Raw genomic sequence first — 19,015 nt, 5'->3', positions numbered from 1 at the left:
CAGGCTAGCTGTTTCCCCTTGTTTCCAGTCTTTATTGCTAAGCTAAGCTAACTGTCTGCTGGCTCCAGCTACATATTTAACATAGAGACATTAATGTCAAACTATTCCTGTACTAGTACTAAATACAAATTTATCTTAAAAAATTGAATATAAAGCATTTTGGAATAAAACTGTTCTTATCATTACTCATCACAGCTTTCTGAAGAGGCTTACTGCCTTACTGACAGTTACTGAGTGAAGTATTTTGTCTGTGAGGTTGATATTCAATTCTGTCAGGTTTTTAATGCGTCTGTTCATGACTCGGGCCTGGCATCTACTTTTCAGTCAGTGCTCAAAGGCCATTTTCACAGAGGACACTGCACAAAAATAGTTCAGCTCCGCCGCCTCCCTTTTGAAGAATATTTCTGAACACTGGTTTACAGACAAAAAGGATTCATAAATAGTGTAGGGCCACTCTGCTTTGGCCCTCAAATAATTTTTTCACATCGCATTAATGACTCACAGTGTTGAGATGCCCTCATTCCATTTTTCCCCCTTTTGTTCTGTGACAGGAGTTGAACTCGTCACTGGTGGACCGCGACAGGGCCATCTGCGAGAGGAACGAGCTGCTGGAGAAGTACTGCCACGAGGTGAAGGACAAGGCCGAGGCTCAGAAGGAGCTGAGCCAGGCCTGCAAGGACATCGAGATGGTCCGGGAGGAGAGGGACGTGGCCCGCAAGGAGAGGACGGAGGCCATCATTCAAAGGGATCAGTTGCTCCGAGAGTACTATCAGGCCAGACAGGTAAGAAACGCACCGCAGCTCAGATTTGACAGTATAAAGTCAAAGGTTGGACACACGATAAGGAGCTTAGTGCATCCTGGGAGCTGTCAGTTCACCGACATACTGTAATCCACCAACTGACACTTGAGCTGTCTGGACCTCTGTCTGCCCGCTAGAGTCACATGGTCACATGGTCACATGTACTTGAACGTTGGTACTTGAAAATGACCTGTGGTTTGTTCTGGATATTCTCCACATTTACTGTTTTTAATATTTGAGTCAGTTTTTCACACTAGACACTGTGATGTTGTAACAAATGGAAATGCAATGGATAATGAATAATCTTATTCATCTATTCTCAATATTCTTAGAAACAAGACTCGGCCACCCTGGACATGGAACGGGCCAATAAGGAGATTGAGATGCTGAGAAAACAGTATGAGGCCATGTCCCAGGAACTGAAGGAGGCCACACAGGAGGCTGAGGTGGCCAAATGTCGACGGGACTGGGCCTTTCAGGAGAGGGACAAAATAGTGGCGGAGAGGGAGAGCATAAGGTCAGTCTGTGTGTCTTTGTTAAAGGTTCCTGACAGAGTTGGAGGGCACATACCATGTCGTAGATATTAGAGAATCGCTGGCTAATACCTGCTCCTCCCAATACACTCCACTCTTTATTCTCACGTCGTCTCGCCTCCTTGCTCCTCTCCTTCCTCAGGACTCTGTGTGATAACCTGCGGCGGGAACGGGACCGGGCAGTCAGCGATCTGGCCGATGCCCTGCGTAATCTGGATGACATGAGGAAACAGAAGAATGATGCGTTGCGAGAGCTCAAAGAACTAAAGTAAGTCTTCGCCAGGTTTCTTAAACCTCAGTTATGATGAGAAAGACTGCATTTGAGCGACCACTGAAAAACACTGCCTCTACTCAGCCAACTCGTGTGCCGTGCTGTCTTTGTCTCTGTAAGCTGTTGTACTCGGTGTGTGGCAGGGCGTAAACTGTGATATTCTGCCTTTGGAGACATCATGGAGCCAGTTGTTTGTCTGGCGCCATTTCCACATGGCCAGATTAAAAGTGTAATCCCGAAAAGTGGCAGTGTTTTGGACACACATACACATTCGGTTTCTCACTGTCTCTTCCTCCCTGCATTTGAACGAGTTTATAAAGCATGTAAAAGCTCCCTCTGCTGGCTAAAGTGTATATGACAACCAGTTTTGAGTCAAAGTATGCAGTATGCCGCATGCTGTGACTTTGAGAGTGTCTTCCTCTATCCTCTGTAAAGAACAATGGTTGATTGGGGTTTTAATGTCACAGCTACCCTCAAGGCATGCCTCTGTAGGACACCATATATCTTACTGACAGCGGGGCATTGTGTGCATTCTACTTTTAGTTTTTTTTATGAGTAAATATAAATTTGATTCCCTAAACCACAAAACGAAAGGCATTTGCTAGTGTGAGAGAGGACGTTAGAAATATTTTGCAAAGATAAGTTTGAGCCTAAAGAAGGTCAAAAGATGTATACTTTCTAAATGTCTGCTGTTATTGTATCTCTGTAGATGCAAAGCCCCCTTAATTCAGGCTGGTTCTGCATCCATAGTGATGCACGCTGTAACTTAAGTCCAAACAGAAGAACAGTGTGCTTTTGGTTCGAAAAATATTTTCCAGTATACAGACTGGTTGTGTGCAATTCTTTCTTTCTGTTGTCTCTGCCCATCCATCCTCAAGTGACTGACCTTTGACTCCGTGTGCGATGTCTTCCTTTGTTAAGGGAAAAGATGGAGAGCCAGCTGGAGAAGGAGGCCCGGTTCTGTCAGCTAATGGCCCACAGCTCTCACGACTCAGCCATCGACACAGACTCCCTGGAGTGGGAGACAGAGGTGGTGGAGTTTGAGAAAGACAGGGTAAGAGCAGTGCTCAGCTCTTATTACTGAGAGTGATTTGGTGACATGCCAGTCTCCTGAGACCCAGTAGAGCTCTAAGGACTGCCAAAACGTAGTGATATTGAAATAAGTTTGTCAAAATGAATGAATTTACTGACATTTATATTATTGCCTTTTACAGGATGACATGGATTTGAAGGCACTTGGGTTTGATATTGCTGAGGGGGTAAATGATCCGTATTTACCAGGGGATTGTGGAATATTTGTTACAAGGGTGGACAAAGGAAGTATCGCAGATGGAAGGTTAAGGTATGAGCTGCCTCAAGAAGCTCTCTTGTGTCCTTTTCTGGACTCACAGTTTATCAAATGCTTCATCGTCCATCCTCTTGTGTTTCCAGAGTGAATGATTGGTTGTTGAAGATTAATGACATCGACCTGACCAATAAGGACAGGAAGCAGGTGGTGAAGGCAGTGCTCAATGGTGGAGGATTGATCAACATGGTGGTACGAAGAAGGAAGTCTCTGGGAGGAAGGCTCGTCACTCCTGTTCATATCAACCTCGTGGGACACAAAGGTATATTAGAGTGCTCAATTACTTTGCTTATAAATAGATTTACATGTTTTGTCTTTGTCTCATTGCTATGCTTATGTTATTTATTTATTTTTTTTGTTCATCACCCCATTTTCTCTTCTGTATCTCAGACAGTGGTATTGGTCTGGAGAGCAGTGTGTTTGTCACTGCCGTCGTCCAGGGAAGTCCAGCAGCCAGGGAAGGTTCTCTCACAGTTGGAGACAGACTGATTGCTGTGAGTCTTTGTTAGCTCCCCTTATTTTTTTATACTCCCATCCTCCTCATCTACCACACTACAGCTCACACAAGTTCCCCTGGCTTTCTAATCCAGGCCTTGTTCCATTCCAGTATCCACTCTCCAAAGCCAGATAAGGTGGGATTTGGTTGAGTATGTGAAGCAGAAGGAGGAAAGTCTCCTGCTTTGATCAAATCCTCAAAAACTTGCAGCTGTAGAGGGCTAGGTGGAGCTGTCTTTGCGCGCACAGATGCTCACACTTGAGGGAATGGAAGAGAGAGTCAGAAATGGAAGTATGCATCTCCATCTCTGTCTTTGAAAAGTGACCTTGTCTCTTAAGATTTCTGCTGCTACTGGCAGATTAGCATAACTCCCCTGTTACTTTGAAATTAAGCATGAAACCTGTGAAACCTTTAAATCCCAGAGAACTTAGATATCTCTGCTCACCATTTAGCAGCATAGCAGTCTTCTCCATGTACCCAGGGAACTGATATGCCAGATGATAGCTCAACTGCAACCACAATTAGCAATGGTAAGTACAGATGATGCGTTAAGAGATCTTAATCGTGCAAGAGTATCGTGTTTTATCATGCCCTTGTGGATGTTAATCACATTAGCGTATCAGGTTATATATAACTTATTAAATGCTTAATTGCGTTTGCAAAAAAAAAGAGTCCAGAGAGCTAAATCTGCAATGAAATATGCATGGGATGCAGTTGAATGTCGGGGGCTGAACTCCGTGGCTCAGAGGTGAGCTCAGATATGCTCGATAAAATGTATCCGACTTGTTCTAGGTTAAAGCTGAAAGTTCTTTCCTGAAGTTATGTGATGATAAATCTCAGCCATAATATATTACTCACTTTGTTCTTTAATATCTCTGACCGTTAAAAAAAAATCTCTCAAGTCGAGCCCATTGTGATGGAAATGTGCGGATTGCAGTGTGAGGGTTCTTCAGACTGAAATGTGCTGCCCTAGATTTCTTGTGGTTTCAGCACCGCAGCAGAGTGAGACACATCTCAGGCCTCAGGCACTCTCATGTTCAGGAGATATGTCACCTGTATGTGTTTGTAGATGTGCATCTATTTTGATAAAAACTGCTACACAAGACATACAACACTTAGCCCCCTCAGAGGAATATCAGAGACCAACGTGCATTGCTGTAGTTTTGAAGGACCTGTCCTTATTTCCAATGTCTTTCTCTGCTCCCCAGATAAATGGCATTGCTCTGGATAACAAATCTGTGACAGAGTGTGAGGCTCTGTTGAGGAGCTGCAGGGACTCTCTTAGCCTCTCTCTCATGAAGGTGGGCCACGCTCTTTCTCACTTTCTGAACTCCTTTTCTACTTCACCTATGCCAAAAATCTTCATGAGCTTTCTTTCTACTTTTGCATGCCCTACATAGCAGTTTTACAACTTCGGCTGTGTGGTTTGTGAGAACTGAATTCTCTAATTATTACGCCAGTGTATCATTTAAAAAACTTGGACTGTGTTAATTTGTGTGGCAAATGTCTTTCATCTGTCCTCCCCACAGTTCTTCCCTCACAGCACATCAGGCCAGAACATCTTTGAGAGTCTGCGGGAGTCATCAGAGAAGTCCAACGGGCGCATTCACCTGTCAGAGATTCACTCCCGGAACAGCCGCAACCTCAAACACAACAGCTCTACACAGACTGACATCTTCTGCCCTGATGTTGGGAGCACCAGCACAAGTAGCATCTCTGGGGAGAGGAGGAAGGTCAGAGGTGAATCTGACGAGGTGTACAGCGACATCAGCAAGCCGTTCTCCACTGGTTCCCTCCATGCCACTAGCCTTCGGCCGGCCTCTGACTTGGGCACTGGCCGCTATGGGCCCAGTGCTTTCCAAGAGTGCTGTCCCTACACAAAGGGACCTTCCTCCTTGCCCTTTGACCCTGTCTCTCCCTCAGACTGCATCACAATGGAGACAACCCTGGAAAAGAAGCACAGTGGGGGCACGTGGCCCAAGATGATGGTGGGAGCTATGTCGGTTGCCCCAGATAACACCAGTCCAGTCACAGCAGCAGCCCAGCTCTCCATCTACAAGTCACCCAAGCAGAGGAAGTCCATTTTTGACCCAGACACTTTCAAACGGCCAGAAACGCCATCCTCTAAGATGGAGTACATGGCAGCCAATCAGATTGCAGCAGTAGCCGCAGCTGCTGCAGCTTCCCACTCCCCACAGCCTTCAAAGACAGAGTCTCTCTCCTCCTCATCCACAGCTACCCCAACCCCTCCAACCCCACCCACTCGTAGTGACTCCTTTAAATTCAAACACAAACATCAAAGTAGCTCTGCCTCTGACTGCACGATCACTTCAGATGGCAAAGGAGAGGCTGCCATCTCCATGGCAGCAGGAGAGAGCAGAGAGAGAAGCGAGCGAGAAAGAGACAGGAATGGAAACCACTATTTCCTTGACGGCAAGGTCCTGACTTCAAGGAAGTCATGTGATGAGGACATCGGCCGAACCAGAGGGGAGGAGCCAGAGGTGAAGAGGCCGCGCCCTAAATCTGCCCCTGCCCTTCGACGTAGGATGACCCCCCAGACCATCACTCTTCCCACCTTCCAAGTGAGTCCATTAACAGCCTCAAAAATGGTGCTTCTGAAAGTTCCTCTTCTAAAAATATTATTTTGCCTGCTCACTGCACCATTTCCAGACCAGTTTGCTTCTCTAATAAAGAGATGAGAACATGATGCGTTTGAGAAGTGCTTGAATTAAAAATGGAACCAACATTTCAAATCATCCCAGTGGGCCAAAGCATCCATTTTGTAATAGAATTTACAGCCCCATCAGAGTTATGCCTCTGGGACTGGCCTCTTAGCCAGCGTGTCGGAGTGATTGATGCTTCTGCACTGGTACAGCCACCCAGCCCAGGAGCTGAGTCAGTGCCTGGGGCTCAGACAACCATGCCTGGCTACCTCTTCAGGCCCAGAAGCACACAGGAGAACACGGGGGGGGGATAAATGTTCATTTTACTGTGTGGGATGTTCATTCTGTCATTTTTCTCATATGGTACTCGTCTCCAACAATGGGTATTCTCCCAAGACGTAATGGTGTTTTGTTACCCTGCAGGGAAAATGGTAAGCAATTGTTTCTGTCATTCATCACAGAGCTACTCTAACGACGAGCATTCACCAGAGCCCAGGGACATGCTGCGTTCCTCGCCCAGCCGCACCCATAGGCACAGCGTTGGCTTCGTCCCCACAGTCTACAATGGCAGCCTACCTCCTAGTGAGTTTCTCAAATGTTTACATAAACCCACGCTTACATGCTGTCACCATAATCATCGACTGTGACTCTAACATGGAAACACGTCTGTGCTCTGTCAGATTCAGCCCATCGGGGTCTCTCTCCTTGCCCCGCTGTGACGGCCGTGATGAGGAATCCAGTGTACACCGTGCGCAGTCACCGCGTCCATACCAGCAACTGTCCATCTGTCGCCTCCCAGATATGTCACCAGCACACACACACCAGGTTACCTCCTTTTCACACTCACCGTTTCCTTGCTCTCCTTCCTTTTGAGATCGGTGGTTTATGTCGAAGGAGCCTTAATTGTCGGCTCAGTGTTTCAGATGTGGCCTATTATGATGACTAATATTTTTTAATTAGCCTGTTTTCCAAAGGCAAAATCACATAATTAAATTTGGGTTAGGATGGAAATAATGTCCTACTGTTGCTTTGCCTTTAATATTGTGCAGTTGTGATTTAGCTCAGCCCATCAATTTAATCAACACTGAGCTGTGAAATATCATGCATGTTCAAATAATTGTGTAAGCATTGTACGTATAATTATATGAATGTTTCCTAAGGCATTTTTTCTTTTTGTCTGTGCAGCCCACAACACCAGGGTCGTCTGAGCCTGGACCTGAGCCAGCAGAAGCGCACGAGTGACTACTCTGAATCCTCGTCGTCACGCAGCAGCAGAGCTTCACACGGTACAAACTCACTGCCCTCCAGCGCACGGCTCGGTCAGTCTGACACGCATGCACGCACACACACTTAAAGGACACAGACTCAATGTCCCTTTCTCTCTTCAGATATTATGTCACAGCATTCATTCCGGTATCATCTCATCCCTCTGCCAGGTTCTTCCAATAATGTCCAGTACCGCACAGAGAGGATCAAAATCCCTTCCACTCCCCGCTACCCCCGCTCCATGCTGGGGTCAGACAGAGGTACTGCGCTCACACACTTCACACTCACCACACGAGTATTAAAACATTTTTAAAGCCCCTTAGATCAAACTACAAAGTAGCAGCTATAGATCTAGCCATATTTCTTTCTTTTAAGTCTGTTTCCCAACCCCCTCGCCTGGTTTAACTTTGTCAGGCTCTCTGAGTTGTAAGATCAATGTCTTCAGTTTTTTAAGTTGAGGTTTTACAGCACCAGCAGGAGCCACTTTAAATTTCATCCTCAGGTGTGGGAATCTCAATTAAACACCTGAATTAGCCAGTTTTTAAGCATTTTTTCAACATCTGTGAAGCTTCTTTGATTAAACTAAGCTTCCATACGCAGATATAGAAACCAAAAGCAACAAACTGCTGACGGGCAGCTTCGGCAGGACAACCCTTGTCAGAAATGAAGCGTCAGGATATTTGTGGATGTGGCACGAGTGAAATGATGTGTTTACTGTCCTTTTTATAAAACCTCTTTGTATCAAAAAATGGTGTGAAGTTGCAATTGTAATCAGATTTCAGTGTGTATTCTAGACCTGTATCTTCACATGAGATGTAAATGTCATCTCAGGCTACACCCTTATTCTGTACCTTTTTGCTCCTCCTCCCCTAAATCCAGGCTCCCTCTCACATTCTGAGTGTAGCAGTCCCAGTCTTATCACGCCTCCACAATCGCCACTCAATCTGGAGACTTCCTCGTTTGCCAGCAGCCAATCGCAAGGCTCCATTTCCACTTTACCTCGGATCTCAGTCAGCCCTGTGCCAATAGGGGAGCGCAGGAAAGACAGGTATGACGGAAGCTGCTCACAGATAAAAATGTCAAAAAAGCAATATACCACAATATTTACTGTCCATGCCCAGCTGGACGACATGTCTGCACTATTGTGATGCTGCTGATTGCTGCAAAATTAGCTTGTTGACATATTTTTGACCAATTTCCTGATCTGGTATTTCAAAAATTGACATTGGCAAATTGGAAGTTGCCCAACACAGCTGACCTGTCGAGAATATAAATCAGATGATTGTTATTGGTGTCTAGTTGTCCAGTGCACCCTTTGTTATATGGCTGGGATACTGAGAGAATGGCTCTACAACTGGGGTAGATGTTGAGTGAATGATGGAGAGGATGATTATAAGGATCACTTCAGAAGCAGGTACGATATGGCCAACGTATGCCCTCAGGGATCCTCCTAGGCTATTTCAAAAGGCGTTGCCAGGCAACAGGTCTATAATGGTCAGAGCTGTGCAATCCCTCATTGAAATTCAGCTAGAAATCCTATTTAAACTCTTTTAATAATTTTATGGAAGCCTCTTGCTGTTTCTAGAGAAGAAGCAGTGATCTACTGCTATGTTGGAATTTTATTCTATTCTTTCCTCCAGCATTTCTGTCTCATTTTGTATCGCCGACACCTTTCAGTCTTCTGCACTGTTACTGTCTCTGTATGATATCTGTCCTCCATTCTCCTCTTAATCTTCCTCCCGCCTCTCTGCAACCTTCCACTTCCAGATCTCTTTATCGTAACCGATCTTTTCTAAGGATTCCTCTGGCTGCAAGGCCGAGGTTCTCCTCTCTCAGGAGCCTCAGGTTCGTTCTCCCTCACAGTGCTACAAACAAGGGAATGCCCCCACCCTTTCCCCAAGTTCACGTCGTTCACATGCTTCAGTGCAATTGGGTAGATAATACAGAGGAGCAGAATAGACTGTTCATATGCACTATATGGAATGCAAAAGGAGAATTTGGGATATTATTCACCCTCCACAACAGCGCGGTTTAATTTTTAGATTGCTAGTTCTTTGCATGCTACAACTTTAGTGCCTTAGGAAACAAAAAAAAATATAGACCTGATTAGCTACACTTGGTGAACTTCAAAGGTTCAGTGTTACGTTTATCTGTCTGCACTTGTCTCCCTCCATGTCGGGATAATCCACTTGAAACTCAGATGTTGCATGCAGTACCCATGCCGTATGATGACGACATGGTCAATATGCATGCGTGTATTTTGGCCTTGAGCCAAGTCACCTTTTAGTGTGCAGTATGTATGTTATGCAATGGTATTATTACTGAGCCTCCAGCTTCTGGGTCATGGTCTTGTTTGTACACCACCACTCTGTTTACCCCTGTCTCTGGCTGCCAATTCATTCCTCTTATCTGCCTTCATGGAAATGTATGCCATGTCCAAAGCCAACATGTTATGAAGACACACAAAGTTCATGCAAATCCCCTTCATGTGATGGGATTTCTCCTGCTTGTGCTTTTATGATGTTGCACACTGTGTCTCTGTACTCTAAAACTGTCCAGTTTCTTCTGTAAGCCAGGCGCTCTGGATAGATGATCAATTTACAGGCCTGGGGGGAATTGTTAGCTCAGACGCAAAGATTCTTTAAACACAACTTCGCCTTTCTATTGATAATGTTCATAATTTGGATCAGGTAGGATTTTGTATAACTAGAGCAAAAGCGTAGCCAATAACTCTCCAGAGCTGTAAATAAGTTGGTCAGTCCAACTGTGAAGTCACCTCACCCTCCCAACTCGCTCCTGTGTGGTATCCTGTCACTGCTTTTATTAGATGCTATTCATTTATACACATTCCTCTTTCCCACCAGGCCGTACTTGGAGGAACCCCGCAATGTCATTGTGCACAAAGGTGCGGAGCCGCTGGGCATCTCCATTGTCAGTGGGGAGAATGGAGGGATCTTTGTCTCTAAAGTTACTGGAGGTAGCATCGCTCACCAGGCAGGATTGGAGTATGGAGACCAATTACTGGAGGTATGAACAGCCCGCTGTATGTCGAAAAGGTTATAGCTTCAAACATACATAAGAAGGCATGGTCAGATGTCTGTCAGGGAGAAGAAAAAGAGCAGGCCAACACTGATACTACTAATATGTGGTTGCTTCAAAGGCTCAAGTCATTTTGCTGCATACTATTTATTGTGTGGCTTCACTTCTTGGAAGACTATATTCATTAGTGTTGTCACAGTTCCCAGTATTTTAACACTTGCTGAAATGCAATCACCGAAAGGAGGTTTTCACTACATATAAAGTGGCTGAGCAAGCTGAAATTCTGTTGCAATGTCACATCAAGAGGGCATATACTGCTCCTGTGGATGGTACACAGTTTGAGTAGGAATGTTTTTATAATGTTTTTTAAGTAAAACTACCAAACCTTTGCCAAGACGTAGTTGCTGGTTACCTACTAAGCTATTGGACCTTTTAGCAGTGCTAATGACCTAGCCATGATCTCAGTGGCGTGCTCCAGACCAGCGTGCACTTTTCACATTACAGCACATACAGTGATCCAAGAACATAAAAGACTGTAAATACAATAGAAATCAATTTCTAGACATGTCTGTTTTTAAGTAACAAATTAATGGAAATCTTGTTAAGACTTTTCCCTTATAAATAGTTAAAGTGAGTGAAAGAGAGTGCATCATGTAGATGAAACAAAAAAAAAATCATAAATATGAATGCATGACTACATAACCACAACTAAGCATGCATTGCTCTAGAACTTCTGAATTGAAAATGGAACTACAGATGTTGCAAGGCAAATAATGGCTGTCTGGTCTCTTTACAGAACATTGAACACTGTTGAGACTAATCCTCTGTCATCTCTCATGAGTATCTTCTCTACAATTACTACAAATGACCTAAAACCCTTAATAGACTGGGCACATACTGAGTTCATATCTCTATGTTCGTTTAGTAAACCCATCTCTCCTAAAACTCTCCCTAATCACACGTTTCTTCCTTTTTTATTAGTATAATGGCATCAACCTGCGGAACGCCACAGAGCAGCAAGCTCGTCTCATCATCGGCCAGCAGTGTGACACCATCACCATTATGGCCCAGTACAACCCGCACATGTACCAGCTGGGAAACCACTCTCGCTCCAGGTAACAGGATGTTTCTTGTAGAATTGTCTGTAGATGTTCAGTGTGGGGTTAGTTTCCCAGGTGTGCTGCTTGGCTGATTCCTGAATCCGTTTCAGTAAATGTTTCGTTTTAAGAATGACACAGATATTTATATTGTTTTATATGGACAGGAGTTGTCTAAATGCGTTTGTAGTTGTATTTTCCTTTTTTTTTTTTTTTGAAGAGTAAGGCCAGATGATGCATTTTCATTGAATTTACACTTTTTTAGCTGAATGAACATAAAGGAATCTCTGCAACAGCAGTTGTTCACGCAGGTGGCAAGAATAAAGATGTAATTAACTGTATAGCTGTTCATCTTTAAATATCCACAATATGCACGATTGAGTCCAACCAATACTAGAATTTGGAGTCTGATATCTAAGAGTAAAAAAATGTCAGCTCATATCAGCTGAAGTTTTTTAGTTACTCTGACCAAAATATGTAAGACATTTTAAAGTAGAAAAATAAACCTCATTGCTGTCTGGTGGACAAACTTGTAAGTTATTTGAGTAATTCTTCTACTGTGAATTACATTAAACCTAAGGCCGTGTCTAATGCAAGTGAACGAGTGAAATGTTTTTGACTTTTTTATCGATGCAGCTCCCGTCTGGAGCCAGTCAGCACTCAGTCGACTCCCCAGGGGAGCGGAGCCGCCACCCCCGACAATCACTCCACCATCGATACACTCAGCGAACAGGACGAGGGCACGCTCACTCCCTCCTCTAAGCAGACCACACCCACTACCAGCCCCCACAATTTCATCAGGTAAACCTCTCCACACACATTTATAAAAGGAAAAAACAATCCCACCATAATAAGTCGAGTGTGAGAAATGCTTGCTCCACTTCAGTAACTGACCACTTGTTGTCCTTTTTAGAATGCCGTCTGACGGCAACAGGAAGATGGGTGAGCCACGGCTTGTGACGGTGCGCAGGCCTGGGGTGGAGGTGGGAGTCACGCTCTGCGGAGGGAACCTACGGGGCGTCTACATAGAGAACCTGGATGAGGACAGTCCAGCCAGAGGCCCTGATGGGCTGCTTCCTGGGGACCTCATTCTGGAGGTGTGGACTCAAACACACATGCATAGACACACAACCTGTTGCCTGGGAATTTTATACTGTATGTAAGGAGACTTGCAACTTGTAACTGCAGAGACCAATCTTTTTAAGTGGGGGTCTCAGTTTCACAAATGGAAGAGCTGTGGATTTTTGTAAGACAGTGAAGAGTTGTAGGTGTAATATCAGTTTTCAGATCTCAAAGCAAAAACTCTTACAGTATAAGATGTTGCTTTGTATGCTGTTGATACTTTAGACTCAAGCACTGCCAGAAGGCGCTGGCATTTCTTTCCTGCCTGTCATTGTTCTTCATTGATCTTCTCCTCGTCTGCGTTCTTTCTCTCACTCCTCGTTGGTGATCTATCCGGATCACGGGCAAACTCATAATAGACGATTCCTGGCATGCTCCCACTTAGCTCTCCGCCACAAAGGGCCTGCGATCTGAATTGCCATGCAGCTTTGTCATTAGTCCGTACAGCATCGGTCTGTCCTTCAATCTCCCATCCTGTTTGTTTTCTTCCTCCCATACATGGCACAAATCAATACTGCAACACTTCTAATACAGCTGAAAGCTTGGAGGAAATGTAACTGATTACTCATGGAGCCTTCACAGGCACGGCAAATGATTTCACAGATGACAGCAAACACTCAACATATTTCTGTCCTATTTTTCATTATGTGAAGTTCACCCCCCCCCATTCTCATCACCTCTTGTCTTTCAGTACAACTCGGTGAATATGAAGAATAAGACGGCAGAAGAGGTGTACGTTGAGATGCTGAAGCCTGCGGAGACGGTCACATTCAAGGTGCAGCATCGGCCAGATGACTTCAGCATGCTCAAAGATGTCCCAGGAGATGCCTTTTATATTAGGTACGTGCATATATATACATTACACATGCACACAGATCATTGTTGGGCGTTTATGTGTTACAGCTCTGTAAAAGGACCACACTAATTTTCCCCAAGCAGCCTCATCTCTTTCCATGCTGCTATATATAGAACCTCCACTGGTGCGCCCCTTGGACAAGCTGGGATCTTTCTCATCTAACCAATTATGTCCCAGATCCACTGTGTGACTGCAGTGATGCTAATCACACCACAAATTTAGGTTATCTAATCTCTACTCACTACACATCAGACCCAATGCCGCATCCATTTTCGTGCTCAGTGTTTTCCCAGGCCATTAGGACTACATTGTAAATGAGTGGAAAATGAATCTCTAAAATAGTCACATTTTATTGTTGGGAGTCTGTCGGGGCGTGTTGCCGCAGCTGCCGCAGTCACTTGTCATATAGGCTTGTGATGTCATCTGCAGTAAATACACTCAGTCTGCCTGGCTGTCACAGATAGGCTGCTTGGCAATGACTTATGAGGCTCCAACAGGAGCCAAGCAAGGCCTATACAGTCAATAGATTTCTCTACACTTCCTATCTTCTCCTTCTGTCTGTCTGATCCTTTATCTTGTTCTCTTCACACCTTTCTTCTCTGATACCTCCCCTCCTCCCTCACTTTATCAACTTTATGCTCCTTCGCTGCCTCGTTCCACCCGACTCTTCATAACTCCCCATCTATCTTTGTCTCTCCCTCCCTCCAGAGCACTTTACGACCGGGTGGGGGAGGCCGAGGGGGACCTCAGTTTTAAGAAGGATGACATCCTGTATGTGGATGAGTCTTTACCAAAGGGCAGCTTTGGGACCTGGATGGCCTGGCAGCTAGATGAGAACGCACAGCAGATCCAGAGGGGGCAGATCCCCAGCAAATACATGTGGGTTGAGAATGCAATGCATGCATACACACATACATTTTCTGAGCTAGTGGACAGTTTGTAACAGCTGTGACTACAATCTACGCCACACGGCTGCAATGTAGGAATCATGTGTAATGTCACTTCCCCACCATATGTCTTGGACTGTCCTTTTGCACTTAATACAAGGTCCTTATTGTGTGTCTTTGTAGACATGCATTGATGTTACTAAAAAATATCTTTATTTTTTATTTTTGGGGCCCTTCTGGGCCTGAAGGGCCAGCAGCCAGTGATAATAAATGAAGCAAATGCTAAAATCACACATTTTGGTAACTGAACTCCTATAGTGGAATCTGGAGTCTACAATAAAGATTTATTATTTTGCCAACCTTGACTCTAACCTAAACCTTTGCTCTAACCTTAATACAACAAATTGTCTCTTGACATCTTTAAAACAATCCTCACAAGTGAAAATGTTGTGTTTTCTGTTTTAGGCCATTTAAGCCTGAGAAGATTTTAAAAACACAAGTCCTAGTTTTATACACTGATGCATGCTTAGCCTTTTATCTGTATAAATCCGTTTTTTTGTTTGCGTGCGTGGTGTAGGATGGACCAAGAGTTTTACCGCAGACACAGTGTGACAGAAATGAAGGAGGACTCCAGTAAGACTCTCTCTGCAGCGGCCCGCAGATCCTTCTTCAGGAGGAAACAGAAACACAAACGCAGCAGCTCCAAAGACAGCAAAGAGATGGTGGCTCTGGACGCCATCAGCACAGACTCCATCCCTTTCCTTGATGGTGAGAAGAACGGTTTCGATATTTTGGATAAAAATGGCAGCAAACATCAAAATGGCACCAAGAAAATGTTTGCTGAAAAGGATATTTGATTGATCTGTGTGTTCTTTTTGTCAGACTGTGTGAGCCTGGCGTACCAGCGGGTCCAGAAGGTGGAGTGCACCTCTCCCCGACCCGTACTCATCCTTGGGCCGCTCACTGACGCTGTCAAGGAGATGCTGGTGAAAGAGTCTCCTGGGAAGTTCTGCAGATGTGTACTGGGTGAGTTCACCTCATCCAGATGTTTGCCAGTAGTCAATAGTGCATCTACAGTGCATCCGGAAAGTATTCACAGCGCTTCACTTTTTCCACATTGTTATGTTGCAGCCTTATACCAAAATGGATTAAATTCATTTTTTTCCTCAAAATTCTACACACAACACCCCATAATGACAACGTGAAAAAAGTTTATTTGAGATTTTTGCAAATTTATTAAAAATAAAAAACCTGAGAAATCACATGTACATAAGTATTCACAGCCTTTGCTCAATACTTTGTTGATGCACCTTTGGCAGCAATTACAGCCTCAAGTCTTTTTGAATATGATGCCACAAGCTTGGCACACCTATCTTTGGGCAGTTTCACCCATCCCTCTTTGCAGCACCTCTCAAGCTCCATCAGGTTGGATGGGAAGCGTCGGTGCACAGCCATTTTCAGATCTCTCCAGAGATGTTCAATCGGATTCAAGTCTGGGCTCTGGCTGGGCCACTCAAGGACATTCACAGAGTTGTCCTGAAGCCACTCCTTTGATATCTTGGCTGTGTGCTTAGGGTTGTTGTCCTGCTGAAAGATAAACCGTCGCCCCAGTCTGAGGTCAAGAGCGCTCTGGAGCAGGTTTTCATCCAGGATGTCTCTGTACTTTGCTGCATTCATCTTTCCCTCTATCCTGACTGGTCTCCCAGTTCCTGCCGCTGAAAAACATCCCCACAGCATGATGCTGCCACCACCATGCTTCACTGTAGGGATGGTATTGGCCTGGTGATGAGCGGTGCCTGGTTTCCTCCAAACATGACGCCTGGCATTCACACCAAAGAGTTCAATCTTTGTCTCATCAGACCAGAGAATTTTGTTTCTCATGGTCTGAGAGTCCTTCAGGTGCCTTTTGGCAAACTCCAGGCGGGCTGCTATGTGCCTTTTACTAAGGAGTGGCTTCCGTCTGGCCACTCTACCATACAGGCCTGATTGGTGGATTGCTGCAGAGATGGTTGTCCTTCTGGACGGTTCTCCTCTCTCCACAGAGGAACTCTGGAGCTCTGACAGAGTGACCATCGGGTTCTTGGTCACCTCCCTGACTAAGGCCCTTCTCCCCCGATTACTCAGTTTAGATGGCCGGCCAGCTCTAGGAAGAGTCCTGGTGGTTCCGAACTTCTTCCACTTACGGATGATGGAGGCCACTGTGCTCATTGGGACCTTCAAAGCAGCAGAAATTTTTCTGTAACCTTCCCCAGATTTGTGCCTCGAGACAATCCTGTCTCGGAGGTCTACAGACAATTCCTTTGACTTCATGCTTGGTTTGTGCTCTGACATGCACTGTCAACTGTGGGACCTTATATAGACAGGTGTGTGCCTTTCCAAATCATGTCCAATCAACTGAATTTACCACAGGTGGACTCCAATTAAGCTGCAGAAACATCTCAAGGATGATCAGTGGAAACAGGATGCACCTGAGCTCAATTTTGAGCTTCATGGCAAAGGCTGTGAATACTTATGTACATGTGATTTCTTAGTTTTTTATTTTTAATAAATTTGCAAAAATTTCAAAAAAACTTTTTTCACATTGTCATTATGGGGTGTTGTGTGTAGAATTTTGAGGAAAAAAATTAATTTAATCCATTTTGGAATAAGGGTGTAACATAACAAAATGTGGAAAAAGTGAAGCGCCGTGAATACTTTCCGGATGCACTATACATTCTTAATAGTTGTTTGATAAGTCTCCAAAATAGGACTTAAGGGTCGAAGAAATGGCAGGGTTGATATGTACGGTACTTCAGAAAAATGTGATTTACATCATATGATTTGTTTACACCACAACTTTTCTTTACTCGTTCGCTCTTTCTGTCTGCAGAGGTGATGAAGGCATCCCAGCAAGCCATCGAGCGGGGCGTCAAAGACTGCCTCTTCATCGACTACAAGCGCAGGAGTGGCCATTTTGATGTGACCACTGTTGCTTCTATAAAGGAAATAACAGATAAGGTATTAGTCGGTTCTTTTCTTTCTCGTCAGATTTTATCAGGGAAGATAAAGTGGGTTCAATTTGTCTTTTATCTCTGCGTTTGCTTAAGATAAGCTATCGCTATTGCAGCGCTGTAATCTTCGATATCGACGATTGAGAAGCAAGATTCCTGCTCGTAACAGCAAACGTTAATTGGTGTTGAGCCTTTTTGAAACAGTGTTTTGAATTATTTTTTCTGTTGAAGTGATGTGTTGTTTTCTTTTTTGGATACAGGGCTGTCACTGTCTGCTGGACATTGCCCCGCACGCCATCGAAAGGCTCCACAGCGTTCACATTTATCCAATTGTTGTCTTCGTCCGCTACAAAAACGCCAAGCAGATAAAGTAAGTAGCAACCTTAAAGAAGGACACACAAAGATCTCTCTTCATTGTTAGTTTCTTTGAACCGCATACGCTGTCCAGGTACCATGGCGTCCTCGCCCTGTGTGTGTGTGTGTGTGTGTGTGTGTGTGTGTGTGTGTGTGTGTGTGTGTGTGTGTGTGTGTGTGTGTGTGTGTGTGTGTGTGTGTGTGTGTGTGTGTGTGTGTGTGTGTGTGTGTGTGTGTGTGATGGAGCAGGATAAGCCTTCACACTCTCCATCCCACCATGAACCCTGTGGCGCGTCTGTTGAAGCGCCCCACCCCACCACAAACTCTTGCATAATCCCCAACAGCTGGTTAGACATGCCTGTGTTAAACATGTTTTTTTTTTTCTTTGTTTTTAAAATAAAGTCTCTCAGCGCTGTATCCTTTCTTCAGTTAGTATTTAAAATAAGTACCTGATGAACAATAGACATAGTTTGCCTAATTTGTGACTGGTTTTCTGAAAAGATTTCTCTCCGAAGACCCTCACTGGCCAAACAAGTAACAAGTGAATTCTAAATTTGAGCAGATACTTCAGTTAAGTATTAGAAGCTCTGAATGATTGAAAGCTTAATTAGACTCAATCAAAATGTAAGAACGATTTAAGTGGTCACTCCTGTTGGATTCATACCTCAGAGGCTCTGATCTGAATGACTATCCCCATGTTTTTTTCACAGGGAGCAGAAAGATCCGGTTTATCTGCGGGACAAAGTTTCTCAAAAACATTCCAAGGAGCAATTTGAAAGTGCACAAAAGATAGAGCAAGAGTACAGCAAATTCTTCACAGGTTTGTATGCAACTGAAACATCGAAAAAAAACAACATAGACCACAGATAATTACCCATTAAGTGTTTTTATCTGTCAGTCAGTACTTTCTTTGTGATAAACGTCTGTTTTCAATGAGTCACCTTCTCTTTGCAGGTATTGTCCAAGGCGGCACCCTCCCGTACATTTGCACTCAGATCATGACTATAGTTGATCAAGAACAAAGTAAAGTCCTGTGGACTCCACTTGGCTGCCCCTAGAGGAGACCGGCTGCCACTACAGCAAGCTGTGGCTTTCATCTCCATTCCCCAGACACTAATTAACCCTTTCACACTATACCAATAGGTACACTACAGTGAGCTAGTTATGTAAATTATTGATATTTTTTTATTTTGTCTTTGTTATGATTTATAATCAGAGCCTCCTTTTGTTTCTGATGTACTCCGGAGCAGGTTAGTAGCACTGGATCTTGACGTTAAAAGTTCATTCAGTCTTCCC

At 44.4% G+C, this 19,015-nt stretch overlaps 1 protein-coding gene across 1 annotated transcript in view; it reads left to right on the top strand.

The window, feature by feature from the left end:
* dlg5a (discs, large homolog 5a (Drosophila)) overlaps positions 1-18,777 on the top strand; it is a 35,313-nt gene extending 16,536 nt beyond the window's left edge. Inside the window, exons 8-34 of the mRNA XM_070915433.1 lie at positions 552-782; positions 1,133-1,317; positions 1,476-1,601; positions 2,526-2,658; positions 2,819-2,946; positions 3,036-3,211; positions 3,340-3,443; positions 4,654-4,746; positions 4,975-6,027; positions 6,570-6,690; positions 6,789-6,933; positions 7,294-7,427; positions 7,545-7,634; positions 8,254-8,422; positions 9,142-9,219; positions 10,239-10,401; positions 11,395-11,528; positions 12,147-12,311; positions 12,424-12,607; positions 13,324-13,472; positions 14,197-14,367; positions 14,953-15,143; positions 15,258-15,401; positions 17,245-17,372; positions 17,626-17,735; positions 18,430-18,539; positions 18,674-18,777. Coding sequence (XP_070771534.1) covers positions 552-782; positions 1,133-1,317; positions 1,476-1,601; positions 2,526-2,658; positions 2,819-2,946; positions 3,036-3,211; positions 3,340-3,443; positions 4,654-4,746; positions 4,975-6,027; positions 6,570-6,690; positions 6,789-6,933; positions 7,294-7,427; positions 7,545-7,634; positions 8,254-8,422; positions 9,142-9,219; positions 10,239-10,401; positions 11,395-11,528; positions 12,147-12,311; positions 12,424-12,607; positions 13,324-13,472; positions 14,197-14,367; positions 14,953-15,143; positions 15,258-15,401; positions 17,245-17,372; positions 17,626-17,735; positions 18,430-18,539; positions 18,674-18,777 — 4,719 coding nt within the window. The remainder of the gene's footprint in view (positions 1-551; positions 783-1,132; positions 1,318-1,475; positions 1,602-2,525; positions 2,659-2,818; positions 2,947-3,035; positions 3,212-3,339; positions 3,444-4,653; positions 4,747-4,974; positions 6,028-6,569; positions 6,691-6,788; positions 6,934-7,293; positions 7,428-7,544; positions 7,635-8,253; positions 8,423-9,141; positions 9,220-10,238; positions 10,402-11,394; positions 11,529-12,146; positions 12,312-12,423; positions 12,608-13,323; positions 13,473-14,196; positions 14,368-14,952; positions 15,144-15,257; positions 15,402-17,244; positions 17,373-17,625; positions 17,736-18,429; positions 18,540-18,673) is intronic.
* The last annotated feature ends 238 nt before the right edge of the window (positions 18,778-19,015 follow it).

The sequence above is a fragment of the Enoplosus armatus genome, chromosome 12, assembly GCF_043641665.1.
Source record: "Enoplosus armatus isolate fEnoArm2 chromosome 12, fEnoArm2.hap1, whole genome shotgun sequence".
Taxonomy (NCBI): domain Eukaryota; kingdom Metazoa; phylum Chordata; class Actinopteri; order Centrarchiformes; family Enoplosidae; genus Enoplosus; species Enoplosus armatus.
Note: the sequence above shows the minus strand (reverse complement) of the source record. Positions and strands in the feature narration are given on the sequence as shown.